Source organism: Moschus berezovskii, chromosome 5 (genome assembly GCF_049115385.1).
Source record: "Moschus berezovskii isolate FMDL1 chromosome 5, NW_MosBer_1.0, whole genome shotgun sequence".
Classification (NCBI taxonomy): domain Eukaryota; kingdom Metazoa; phylum Chordata; class Mammalia; order Artiodactyla; family Moschidae; genus Moschus; species Moschus berezovskii.
The window spans coordinates 110518466-110531934 of NC_142464.1; the positions used below are offsets into that span (position 1 = coordinate 110518466).

The window sequence follows — 13469 nt, forward strand, 5'->3', positions numbered from 1 at the left end:
GGAGACTTTCCATAACTCGCTTTTTAAGGCACATAGAAGCTACTATAATTTGAAGAAAATTCCAAGGATTTTTATGTTCTAATAATGTGATTTGACGATTATCAGTAATTATTTTGAGCATCTGAACAAATTCAGAAATTCTGGGGGGGCTGGTTCTTGCTTGTCTTGGTTTGGGTTTCAATGAGAGCTCTGGTCTACCCACAGTAATTCTACTTACTAGGGGTTTCCCAGGTAGCACCTGTCAATGCAGGAGGCACAGATTCAGTCCCTGGGTTGGCAAGACTTCTTGGAGGAGGAAATGACAACCTACTCCAGTATTCTTGCCTGGAGAATTCCATGGACAGAGGAGTCTGGTGGGCTACAGGCCATGCGGTCACAAAGAGTTAGACATGCTGAGCACTGAGGATACAACTCATTCTTATTATTATAAGTACTATGTGGAAATAGGAAGGCAAATATTCAAATTGTGTTCCACAATTTAAAACAGCCATGAAACTATGTTCCACGATTAAAAAAACAAACCATGAAGAAAACTCCATTTCCTTGTATCCCTACTAAAGCGCAAGGGAGGTCTTCAATCAACTTAGGTTGTATGCCTTATTATATCATCACCCTTAAGGAGATTCTACTTTGAGGCATATGGTAACCATCTTCCCTAAAAGTTAGATGGCTACTAAGTCACATCTATCTTTTCCATCACTTTTTTTTCTTTTTAAATTAATATTTATTAGAGTATAGTTGCTTCACAATGCTGTATTAATTTCTACAGTGTAGCAAAATGAATCAGCCAACATACACATATATCTCCTACTTTTTGGATTTCCTTCCCACTCAGATCACCATGTTGCATTAAGTAGAGCTTCCTGTGCTCTAGTATGGTCTCATCACTTTAAATCCTATTTGCGGGCAAACAAGGTTCCAACACATACATATCTGTATACAGGTACCAAAATAATAAAACTACAGTTTCAAATTCTGAGCCAAGAATGGGCCCACGAGATAAAATGCCATAACTGACTTAGTCTTCTGCATCACAGTGTTTCTCACAGAATGTTTTCTATTCCTGTCCTCCTTCCATGTAGATCACACCCATATTAAAAAGATTTAAAAAGTCACAAGTACAGGAACTCTAGACAATTTTTCAGTTTCCATTCAGTTCAGTCACTCAGTCATGTCCGACTCTTTGCAATCCTGTGGATGGCAGCATGCCAGGCTTCCCTTTACTTCACCATCTCCTGGACCCATAACCTGACCAGAGTGATAGGACATTGCTAGGCAGACTCACTGTACTCACCAGTATCCACTTATCAAAGGAAGGTGATGAAATAAGAATACATGAACTCACGATGTTCTGCTGAACATGTTTGGCAACTTAAATCTTAAGGTTGTTTATCTTCACGGGAGCTTATTGCTATAGACCACTGATTGAAGGACAATCACTAGAAATGATTTTTTTACGTTTTTGTAAATTATGTAAATTATATTAACATATACATATGCAATATTTTATAAATTATGTATTTGTTATATATTCATTTTGTATATGCACATATGGATATGTATCTAATTTAAAATTGATTAACCCACTGCATTATTACCAGGGCATCTTATGACTATAATTACTTCTATTTCTGTGTTCTCCTGTTCTAATTGGAATTTCAGGAAACTTTAGTTAATACACAATGTATAATAAATATTTAATTTTCTAAGTACACATTTTTTATTATAAGCCACTGGAAGTCTATACTTTTTCAGCATTCAGCTTACCTCTCTGACACAAATATCCTGTAAAAGATCACCTTGCAAAATTGCACTGGGACTGCTTACAAGTTGATTGCATGGAGATACTAAAGAGGGGCTTCCCAGGTGGCACTAGTGGTAAAGAACCCGCCTGCTAATGCAGGAGGTGTGGGTTCAGCCCGAGCTGGGAAGATCCCCTGGAGAAGGGAATGGCAACCCACTCCAGTATTCTTGCCTGAAGATTTCCATGGACAGAGGAACCTGGTGGGTTACAGTCCGTGGGGTCACAGAGAGTCAGACACAACTGAAGTGACTTAGCACATGTGCACAGGTGATAAAGAGAACAACCTCAAGAAGGAAAGAAAATGTTGTTTAAAATACTTCCTGTTATTTAAAATTGTACAATCAATTCTTTTTGATTAAGGGGCAGATCAAACTTGGCAAGTCTTCTCTGCTGAACTTGACTGACCTGAATTTTGCCACCATTTCACTGTCACTTTAAATCATCTTTGCAGAAAGAACAGAGAAAATAGAAATGTTTTCTGGGTTTGACAAGCAACAGCAGAACTGAACTAAGAGAAGATAATGAACTCCCCGCTGTTGATTTCTTCCTACGTTCACTTTTTGTTCTGGAGCTGGTAGTAGGCACAATGTTAATGAGATCCTCTTCTGATGACTGAAAAGATGTTCTGAAATGATTTGTTCATCTGGCTCCTGACTACTGTTGTTAAAAACACATTTTAGAGATCACTTTATAATTCCCCACCTAGGAAGCCACAGAGGACTTCTTTGTTCACATGGAGAAGAAAAGTCATCAGTTTTTCTTTGTTTCAATGGGTAATATATTTTCCTCAGTGGTAGAAATAAATTTTTCATTTATTCTAAAGATTTTATATTAGATTTTATTTAATGATTCTAAATAATGACATATTTGGTCTATTATCTATGGTGAATGAAAAATAGCATGATAATGGTGAATTCCTTTTGAAAATACTTTAGTATTGCCTATTTATTTTCCTGATGGTAAGTAATCAATGAAGCCATTCAAAGGGAGAAAACAACATATAAGAAACCAATAAAAAATTTAAGGTAACAGGAACAGGAGAAAGGATAATCCATTTTAAACAACTTAGGAGAATGGAGATTCTGTGACATAAGTACTAATATATCAACAGTTCACTTGAAAAGCAAAATCCTTCTTATACATATACACAGAATTTTATAGTGATGAATGCCAAAATAAAAAAAATGATGATGAATTTCCCATTTGGAGGAGGAGGAATTGGTTCCTCCATGTCTTATTCCTGCTCTAAATAAAATAAAATAAATCATCTGCTTCACATTGTCTGCCCTCCACCTCCTTCTGGGGACCCCAGACACTCCCAGTTTCCAATTTCTTCCAGTTACTCTACTCAGGATCATGCATGTGTGTGTGCCAAGTCTCTTCAGTCATTTCCAACTCTTTGCAACCCTATGTGGGACATTCAAAATATGCAAATCTGAGTTTCATGAACAGAGGAAAGGTATGGATTTTGCAAGCATGTTGGGAATAAATGTGTTTTTGGTGTAGAGAAGTGGATGAATTCACCACTGAAAAAGGCAACAAAAAAATTAAATATAAAGAAGTTAGATAGGACAAATTAATACAAAAGTAGATCTTCCAGAAAAATAGCACATCACAAACCCAAATTATAATAAGTAAACAGAGATACTCAAAGTTAGGTTGAGGAAGAGGGACAAGGAAGAGACAACTATATACATATACAGAAGGAATGTGCTGGAATCATGTCTATGCGTGTGGTAGGATGGTATTGGAAGATGATGGAGAGGAATACATTATCCCATTTCTGCCCCTTCATCTTTGTCTTTGCTACTTTTATTTTCCTCTAATCTCAGGAAATTCCAAGGCTAACATTTTGGAATTCGGGTGTCCTTTTATTGACAAGTTTGCTGATAAAGCTATCATTAATTTTACTGATTTTGCTGGAGTAAAAATTGTACTCAAGGACAATTTATTTACTGAAATTTGTTTAAATTACTACACTTAAGACCCTTGTATGATTTCATTTCTATACAAGGAGAAACAGAGACCCAATGTATCCTGTAAAGGGTGGTTCAGATGATAAAGAATCTGCCTGCAATGTAGGAGACCCAGGTTCAGTCCCTGGGTAGGGAAGATCCTCTGGAGAAGGATATTGCTACCTACTCCAGTATTCTTGCCTGGAGAATTCCATGGACAGAGGAGCCTGGTGGATACAGTCCATGGGGTTGCAAAGAGTTGGACACGACTGAGTGACTAACACTAGCAACTAGCTGCTGCTGCTGCTGCTAAGTCACTTCAGTCGTGTCCGACTCTGTGTGACCCCATAGACGGAAGCCCACCAGGCTCCCCCGTCCCTGGGATTCTCCAGGCAAGAACACTGGAGTGGGTTGCCATTTCCTTCTCCAATGCATGAAAGTGAAAAGTGAAAGTGAAGTCGCTCAGTCGTGTCCGACCCTTAGCGACCCCACGGACCGCAGCCTACCAGGCTCCTCCATCCATGGGATTTTCTAGGCAAGAGTACTGGAGTGGCTTGCCATTGCTAGTGACCTATAAAAAATACTACAAAACTATTAGTTCTAGTAGATTTTCAAATGTTTCTGGAACAATCTGTTAACTTCTTGAGCAAAATGGTGCTTTGGGTCTACTTTTTAATCTTTAAAACTCTATTAACTTCCCTCTTAATACTACTCCTGATTCTTGTGGTAGTTTTATTTGAAAGAAAATGAAATTATCCCAATGAAGATTGGCGGATCCAAACTGAGGGTCTTGGGAAATTTTTCTCATGTTCTACAACGTTCCATTTTAAAAAGGTATCCACGAATCATTCCACTTTCTCCATCTGCTCTCTCTCCTCCTTCACAGAAATTTTTGTTCCTGTTTTATTTTCTATTTTGCTTTGAAAATTCTTCATGAATGCAGTGACCTCTTAAATGGGATTCCTACTCTCCAAGTGGTATCCAAACCACACAGTAGAATGCCGAAGAAAACATAAACATGTAATCTAGAAAATAAATTAAACGTTGTGCTGCTATGTTGCTTTAGTCGTGTCTGACTCTCTGCAATCCTACGTACCATAACCCACCAGGATGCTCTGTCCATGGGTTGTCCAGGCAAGAACACTGCAGTAGGTTGCCACGTCCCCTCCAGAGGATCTTCCTGACCCAGGGATCAAACCCACATCTCCTGTGGTTCCTGCATTCCAAGTGGATTCTTTACTGCTGAACCACTGGGAAGCCCAAATTAAGCCTTATTAATAAAAAACTCTTGAGAGTCCCTTGGACTGCAAGGAGATCCAACCAGTCCATTCTGGAGGAGATCAATCCTGGGTATTCATTGGAAGGACTGATGCTAAAGCTGAAACTCCAATACTTTGGCCATCTCATGCGATGAGTTGACTCACTGGAAAAGAGTCTGATGCTAGCAGGGATTGGGGGAGGAGACGGGGACGACAGAGAATGAGATGGCTGGATGGTATCACCAACTTGATGGACATGAGTTTGAGTGAACTCCGGGAGTTGGTGATGGACAGGGAGGCCTGGCATGCTGTGATTCATGGGGTCGCAAAGAGTCGGACACGACTGAGCAACTGAACTGAACTGAATAATAAACTGTGGAAAATCCTGAAAGAGATGGGAATACCTGACCACCTGACCTGCCTCTTGAGAAACCTGTATGCCGGTCAGGAAGCAACAGTTAGAACTGTACATGGAACAACAGACTGGTTCCAAATAGGAAAAGGAGAACGTCAAGGCTGTATATTGTCACCCTGCTTATTTAACTTATATGCAAAGTACATCATGAGAAACTCAGGAGGAAGCACAAGCTGGAATCAAGATTGCCGGGAGAAATATCAATAACCTCAGATATGCAGATGACACCACCTTTATGGCAGAAAGTGAAGAAGAACTAAGGAGACTCTTGATGAAAGTGAAAGAGGAGAGTGAAAAAAGTTAGTTTAAAGCTCAACATTCAGAAAACGAAGATCATGGCATCCGGTCCCATCACTTCATGGCAAAGATGGGGAAACAGTGGAAACAGTGGCTGACTTTATTTTTCTGGGCTCCAAAATCACTGCAGATTGTGATTGCAGCCATGAAATTAAAAGACACTTACTCCTTGGAAGGAAAGTTATGACCAACCTAGACAGCATATTAAAAAGCAGAGACATTACTTTGTCAACAAAGGTCTGTCTAGTAAAGGCTATGGTTTTTCCAGTGGTCATGTATGGATGTGAGAGTTGGACTATAAAGAAAGCTCAGCACAGAAGAATTGATGCGTTTGAACTGTGGTATTGGAGAAGACTCTTGAGGGTCCCTTGGACTGCAAGGAGATCCAGTCAGTCCTCTAATGGAGATCAGTCCTGGGTGTTCATTGGAAGGACTGATGTTGAAGCTGAGGCTCCATTATTTTGGCCACCTGATGCGAAGAGCTGACTCATTTGAAAAGACCCTGATGTTGGGAAAAATTGAAGGCAGGAGGAAAAGGGGATGACAGAGGATGAGATGGTTAGATGGCATCACTGACTCAATGGACATGGGTTTGGGTGGACTCCGGGAGTTGGTGATGGACAGGGAGGCCTGGCACACTGTGCTTCATGGGGTCGCAAAGAGTCAGACACGACTAAGCAACTGAACTGAACTGAACTGAATAATTAATATTGGTCTCTCCCAAGCACATTTTATCCTCCTTACATGGGTCATATATAATCTAGGGTAAAAGATGCAAATTGGAAGGAAAAAAGGAATTTCACAGTTTGGGGACAGTTGACAAACGTACTCTGAACTCCTTCCTTCGAAAATAATATAGTTCTGTGTGTCTTTTTTAGGAGATTTATAACAATTATCTTAATAGTAGAATATTATAATGTATGTATTAGTGTTAATGCCACAACCAATCACCACAAACTTAGCTGCTCAAACAACTTAAATTTATTATCTTACGGTTCTTCAGGTCAGAGGTCCTACATGAGTCCCACAGGGATAAATCAAGACATCAGTAGGCTGAGTTCCTTTCTGGAGGTACTGTAGGACAATCTGTTTCCTTGCTCGTTTGGGTATTGTTGGCAAATTTTAGTTCCTCATGGTTGTATGACTGTGATCTCCATTGTCTTGCTAATTGGCAACTGAGGGCTATTCCCAGCTTCTAGAAGCTGCCCTACTCCTTGTCTCATGACACTTTTCCTGTCTCTTCAAAACCAGCAACAACAAGGCAAGCCCCTCTCATGTTTTGAATCTTTATTCCCTTCTGTCTCCTTGCGTCTATCTTATCCATTCTTCTGTCTTCCATTTCCATTTTTAAGAATTCAAGTGATAACAATGGTCCCACCTTGATATTCGAGGATAATCAATCCCCCCATTTTAAGGCCCCCTTCATCTTAAAGTTATATGGCAAAAGTTCCTTTTGCCAAATAAGATAACATGCCAAGAATTCTGGGGACTATTTGAAGGACCAGTATTCTGTTTACTACACTTTAAGATTGTTTTGTGTAATACAGAAGTTCACCTGCAACCTTGTGTGTGTTCAGTCACTCAGTTGTGTCCAACTCTTTGTAACCTCATGGACAACAGCCTGCCAGGCTCCTCTGCCCATGGGACTTTCCAGGCAAGAATACTGAGTTGTTTGCTTTTCCAGGGAATCTTCCTGACTCAGGGATCAAACCCACATCTCTTATATCTCCTGCATTGGCGGAGATTATTTACCGCTGTGCCACCTGTGACATTTTATGTCACAAAGATGTTGACCTGCAATCTTGCACCATAATAAACAAACATTAAAAATAAAAATTTACCTAGCTTTTAAAATATCTACACAATGAAGTTCTGGCCCATTATTTTAAAATATTAAAATATTCCATCTTCAAATTGCACAAACAGTGACTGATTGACATTGGCAAAGACTGAAATTCCCTGGGTGAATTTCAATAAAAACCTTGGTATATTTGATAAGTGCTAGTAAATGATTTAGTAGTATACCAGCCAGGCACTTCTGCCATTTGCATTGACTAAGCGTTGAGAGTGAGCTTAAAATGAGTTGTCAACATGAAGTTAACTATTAAAACTTATATCCACACACAAAAAAAACTGCACACAAACTTTACTTATAATTGCCAAAACAAAAGCAACCAAGATGTCTTCAGAGTAGGTGAATGAATAAATAAACTATGATACACCAGACAATGGAATATTATTCACTGCTAAAAATAAATGAGCTTTCAATCCATAAAAAGATATGGCAGAAACTTAAGTGTATATTACTAAGTGAAAGAAGACAATCTGAATAGCCAATCCAATATTCTGTTGGATTCCAACTATACATTCTGAAAAAGGCAAACTATGAAAACAGTAAAAAGATTAGCTGTTGCCAGTGGTTGACAATATAGACAGAAATAAATAGGTGGAGTATATTGGATTGGCAAGGCAGTGGAAATACTCTAATGATACCATAAAAATGGATACATATCATTTTCATTTATCCAGAGCCATAGCATGTATGACACCAAGAGTGAACCTTGCTGCAAACTATGGGCTTTGGTGATTATGACGTGTGAGTGTACGTTCATCAGTTGTAATAAATGTACCACTCTTGTGGAGGATGTTGATATGGGGGGATACAATGCATGTGTATGAGCTAGGGATTTATGGGAAATATCTGAATCATCCTCTTGATTTTGCTTTGAATCTAAAACTACTCTTAAAAAATAGTCTTAAAAATACATTTTTTAAAAAGTGAAGTGAACCAGATTTTAGGATCATCCTATGAGATAGGAAAAACATATATATCAAATGAGAGGGGGAAAAGGATTTTTAAAACAAAATCAAGAGCTTCCCTGGTGGCTCTATGGTAAAGAATCCTCCTGCCAGTTCAGAAGACATAGTTTCAGTCTCTGATTAAGGAAGATCCCACATGCTGTGGAGCAGCTAAGCCTGTGTGCCACAACTATTGAGCCTGTGCTCTAGAGCATGAGCTCCACAACAAGACAAGCCACACAGCGAGAAGCCCGCACACCACTGCTACAGAGTAGCCCCTGCTCGCTGCAACAAGGGAAAGGCCTCTAAGGCAACAAAGACCCAACACAACCAAAAATAAATAATAAAATAAATAAAATTATAAAAAAAAACCTGGTTTAAAATAATGTTTATTTCATCTTCATCTCTTAAAAGGGATATTTGTGTTTTTAAACAGATATCCCTAATCTAGCTTTAACTTATACAACAAATAAATATATTGTTATCAGTAAATATCCCTTATAAACAAATATCAATATACATGTATACTTATAATGCATGTCCTAAATTTTTACTTATAGTTGTGAGCCACAAAATTGAAAATTACACTAAGAAGTTCACACTAAATATATTTGGTTACTAAATTACAAGTTAAAACTACCCAAAAAAAAATTGCTTACCAATCTGGTATCATCACTTTTGTAAGAGTTTTATAACCATCAAGTTAGATCCTAATTTGTCATCATTTCAATTTGCCACTCAAAATGTCACAAAAAGAATGGTTATTCAGGAGCCCAAAATCCTTCCATTTTGGAAATACTCAACAAACATTTTTTTAATACCTCTTTTCTAATAGGCAACTGAATTCTAAACATTAAACTTTAAAAGTCACTGAAACATTTGAGATCACATTTATACTTCTTCAGAGTAGAGAATTTTATTTTCTTGTTATCTGAACACATATGTCCTCATTTCTTTCTGTGAAAACATCCAAATTAGATTTTTGAGATGCTTTAGCAAAACCTCTGGTTTTCTTGGTTCCTCTATGGTTGTTGTGTAATGGATTTTTTTTTTAACTAGGAAAAAGCTAGTCACAAGCAAAATGTACATATTGTTAACCAATGGGTCAATAAATTTCTAATAATGTTCATAAATTTATTTTTCTTTGGTAGAATGGATATTTCCCATCTCAAGTCATACTGTTTATTTGTATACGTGTGTTTGTGGCTAGTCAACATATACAGCTGGTTCCCTCTAAAAACAGAAGTTAGATTCATGCTACTTACCAGACTATTCCCTGAGCCCCAGAGCCAATAGGCTTTAGATTCTGGTAGCGTTTGAGAACCGTGAACGTTGAGTCTCCCACTTCCACGCTATAGAACTGGTTGTCAACTTTGCTTTTGCTCATGTTGTAATGTTTGGCAATATATGACACATCCACTTGTTTATCGAATCCCTGTGGAAAAGAACAACAAAAACATGAGACAAGTGAACAGCCAGAATGGCAATGAGCTGCAGAGAAGCCTGTTCTTTCATTGATGACTAATACTTTGTCATCTGTGATCATTATATAAACCCGCATTTCACACAGGAAAAAATATCTACTAGCCCATACATGATAATCTGGAGTAAACGAGCTGAGAAATGTGCAAAGAAAAATTTGTTTTCAATGTTAAAACTATTTATGATAAAATATTCTTAGATCTGCATCATTTTTTCTGAAATGTTTCACTGAAACCATTTATTTACGCAGCAAACACCTACCAAACATATACTAGCCCCAGAGACTGTGTTAGATATTAATACTTCAAAGATGATCCCTGATCATCTGTTGTAACAGCCATATGAAGAAGAGTAAAAGAATGTATTTAGGTCTTCCCTAGCGGTCCAGTGGCTAAGACTCTGTGCTCTCAATGCAGGGGGCCCAGGTTCAATCCCTGGTCAGGGAACTGCTCTCAGATGCCACAACAGAGTTGGCCTGCCACAAGTAAAGATCTCACATGTCACAACTAAGAACTGGCATAGCCAAATAAACTAAATTTTTAGAAAAAGAACAATGAGGGCTAATTTGCCTTAAAAAAAGGCTGTATCTACATCCTTTTCTCAGAAAGAAATGAGATACAAAATAATGCATAGTTTTAATTTGGAAAATTTGAATCAAATAGTGTTAACTTCTTTTGCTGTCAATAATACCAAAAGTGCTATTATCCTGCATTGAAAGATTTTAGTGACTAACACTGTTCTAAAATACCACATGACAGCTTTTTTATTTATTACAAGCTTACATTTTAAGTATCTCAATTGCTATATCTTTCGTTTATCATTAAGAGAAATTCTATTAATTATATTTAGCAATTGAAGAAATTGCTATTTTGAATCATGATTTATGAATATATATAATGTAAATGTCCATTATCCATGATCACTGTTTATGCATAAATGATCTTACATTGCTTTCTATGACATAAAGTAGTTTGGATTCTGTAGTGAGAAGGGACGTTATAGAATATTATCCAGGCTTTTTCTTGCAGCACACATTAGTGGATGCCTACCCAAAAAGTCATTCGTTTCCTTCTTGCTGATGTTGTTCAGGTTTTGAGCACACACGTGCTCCATGGGTTCCTTTCAAGTTCCAGCACTTGACATTTGAACAGTCTAAACCAGTGGTTCTCTTTAGAGGTGGTGCCAACCCTTAGCAGGCATTTGGGAGACCAGTGGGCATGTTTTGGTTGCCACAATAATAGGAGATGTGGCTAATCAACCAGTGCTAGTTGTCTATGAGTGGGACATTCCCACATACAATTTTTTAGCATGTCAAAATTTTAACTAGTAAAAGATATAACAAAACTGGCTTTAATGTTCTGAGCCCAGAATCTAAACTAAAGGTCTTTGTATGGTTTTAACATACACTGACCTCAGAAAATCGAATTCTCACATAATATGAAAGAAAAGTTAACCCTTCTCAGGCTCTGAAATTCTAGTTGATAATAAAACCATTTCCCTAGACATTTAAATATTTTTTTAAATTGGAGGGTAATTGCTTTACAATATTGTGTTGACTTCCGCCATACATCAACATGAATCAGCCGTAAGTATACATGTGTCCCCTTCCTCTTGAACCTCCCCCCAACTCCCACCCCATCCCACTCCTCTAAATGTCACAGAGCACTGTTCCTGTACAAAACTTCCCACCAGTTATCTATTTTCCATATGGTAGTGTATACGTGTCAATGCTACTCTCTCAATTTGTCCCACCCTCTCCTTCCCCCGCTGGGTCTAAAATCTGTTCTTTATGTCTGTGTCTCTATTCCTGCCTTGTAAATAGGTTCATCAGTATCATTTTTCTAGACTCCATATATATGCCTTAATATACCAAGCTTGTTTTTCTCTTTCTGACTTTCTTCACTCTGTATAACAGGCTCCAGGTTCATCCGTCTCACTAGAACTGACTCAAATGCATGCCTTTTTGTGGCTGAGTAATACTCCATTGCATATATCCTTAGACATTTTTGGCATTTCATTTCTAATTAAAAAATTGAAATGGAAGTACAAACTAATTTGCCCTAGTATGCTCTTGGAAGAGGGGCAAGCAGCATCAGTGATGCAAATAAGGAGATTACAGTGGGGACTGTGCAGACATGGTGGCAAAATCTACAAATCTAGTGCAAGAATCTTAAGGCCTCAGACAGACTTGAGAGCAGAATACTCACGACAGATACAGTCTATGATTGGGATGCACATGCCTGAAACAATCCAGTACCAATGCACACAGACCTCAAAGAACAGAGTGGACTATGTTAGGAATCTAGGTTGTTTGGACAGAGACTGAAAACTCAAGTCATTTACAAATACAGTGATGAGAGGTTTGAAGTTCCAGAGGCAGTCTATGAAGCACAGAACAGAAAATTAAACAAGACTATTTAATCAGAGCATTGTAAGCCCATTCATGGGAAACTAAACAGAGTTTCTAATTTAGACAATGGGTGTGGACAATAGCAGAAACAGGACATTATAACAATCCTTTATTCCCTGGTGGCTTAGATGGTAAAGTGTCTGCCTACAATGTGGAAGACCCGGGTTCAGTCCCTGGGTTGGGAAGATCTCCTGGAGAAGGAAATGGCAACCCATTCCAGTATTCTTGCCTGGAGAATCCCATGGGGAGAGGAGCCTGGTAGGCTACAGTCCATGGGGTCGCAAAGAGCTGGACACGACTGAGCGACTTCACTTTCTTTATTTCAACTACAGTATCAGGAACTGTTCTCCACATCTATAATCCATTTCTAGATTTTTTTTTTTTTACATATTGGTAAAGCCTATCAGGCTCCTGTCTCCATGGGATTCTCCAGGCAAGAATACTGGAATGGGTTGCCATTTCCTTCTCCAGGAGATCTTCCCAACCCGGGGACTGAACCCGGGTCTTCCACATTGTAGGCAGACACTTTACCATCTAAGCCACCAGGGAATAAAGGATTGTTATAATGTCCTGTTTCTGCTATTGTCCACACCCATTGTCTAAATTAGAAACTCTGTTTAGTTTCCCATGAATGGGCTTACAATGCTCTGATTAAATAGTCTTGTTTAATTTTCTGTTCTGTGCTTCATAGACTGCCTCCGGAATTTCAAACCTCTCATCATTGTATTTGTAAATGACTTGAATTTTCAGTCAAAAGACTCTGATGCTGGGAAAGGTTGGGGGTGGGAGGAGAAGGGGACGACCGAGAATGAGATGGCTGGATGGCATCACCGACTCTGTGGACATGAGTTTGAGTGAACTCCGGGAGTTGGTGATGGACCAGGAGGCCTGGCGTGCTGTGATTCATGGGGTCGCGGAGAGTCAGACACGACTGAGCGACTGAACTGAACTGAACTGAAAGTAACCCTAATAAAGTCATTTTTCCTCTCAAATAGGAAAGGTGAAATAAATCATAGTTAGACTAACAAATGAATTTCATCTGTCAAGG

At 38.5% G+C, this 13469-nt stretch overlaps 1 protein-coding gene across 3 annotated transcripts in view; it reads right to left on the reverse strand.

Moving 5' to 3' along the window:
• Positions 1 to 13469, reverse strand: part of MAPK10 (mitogen-activated protein kinase 10) — a 195086-nt gene that overhangs the window by 156061 nt on the left and 25556 nt on the right. For 2 of the 3 annotated variants that reach the window (XM_088836102.1, XM_088836100.1), the window contains exon 2: positions 9795 to 9964. In XM_088836102.1, the coding sequence (XP_088692228.1) occupies positions 9795 to 9964 (170 nt within the window). Of the gene's footprint in view, positions 1 to 9794; positions 9965 to 13469 lie in introns of those variants that run through there. The other variant, XM_088836101.1, reaches the window with a different exon arrangement.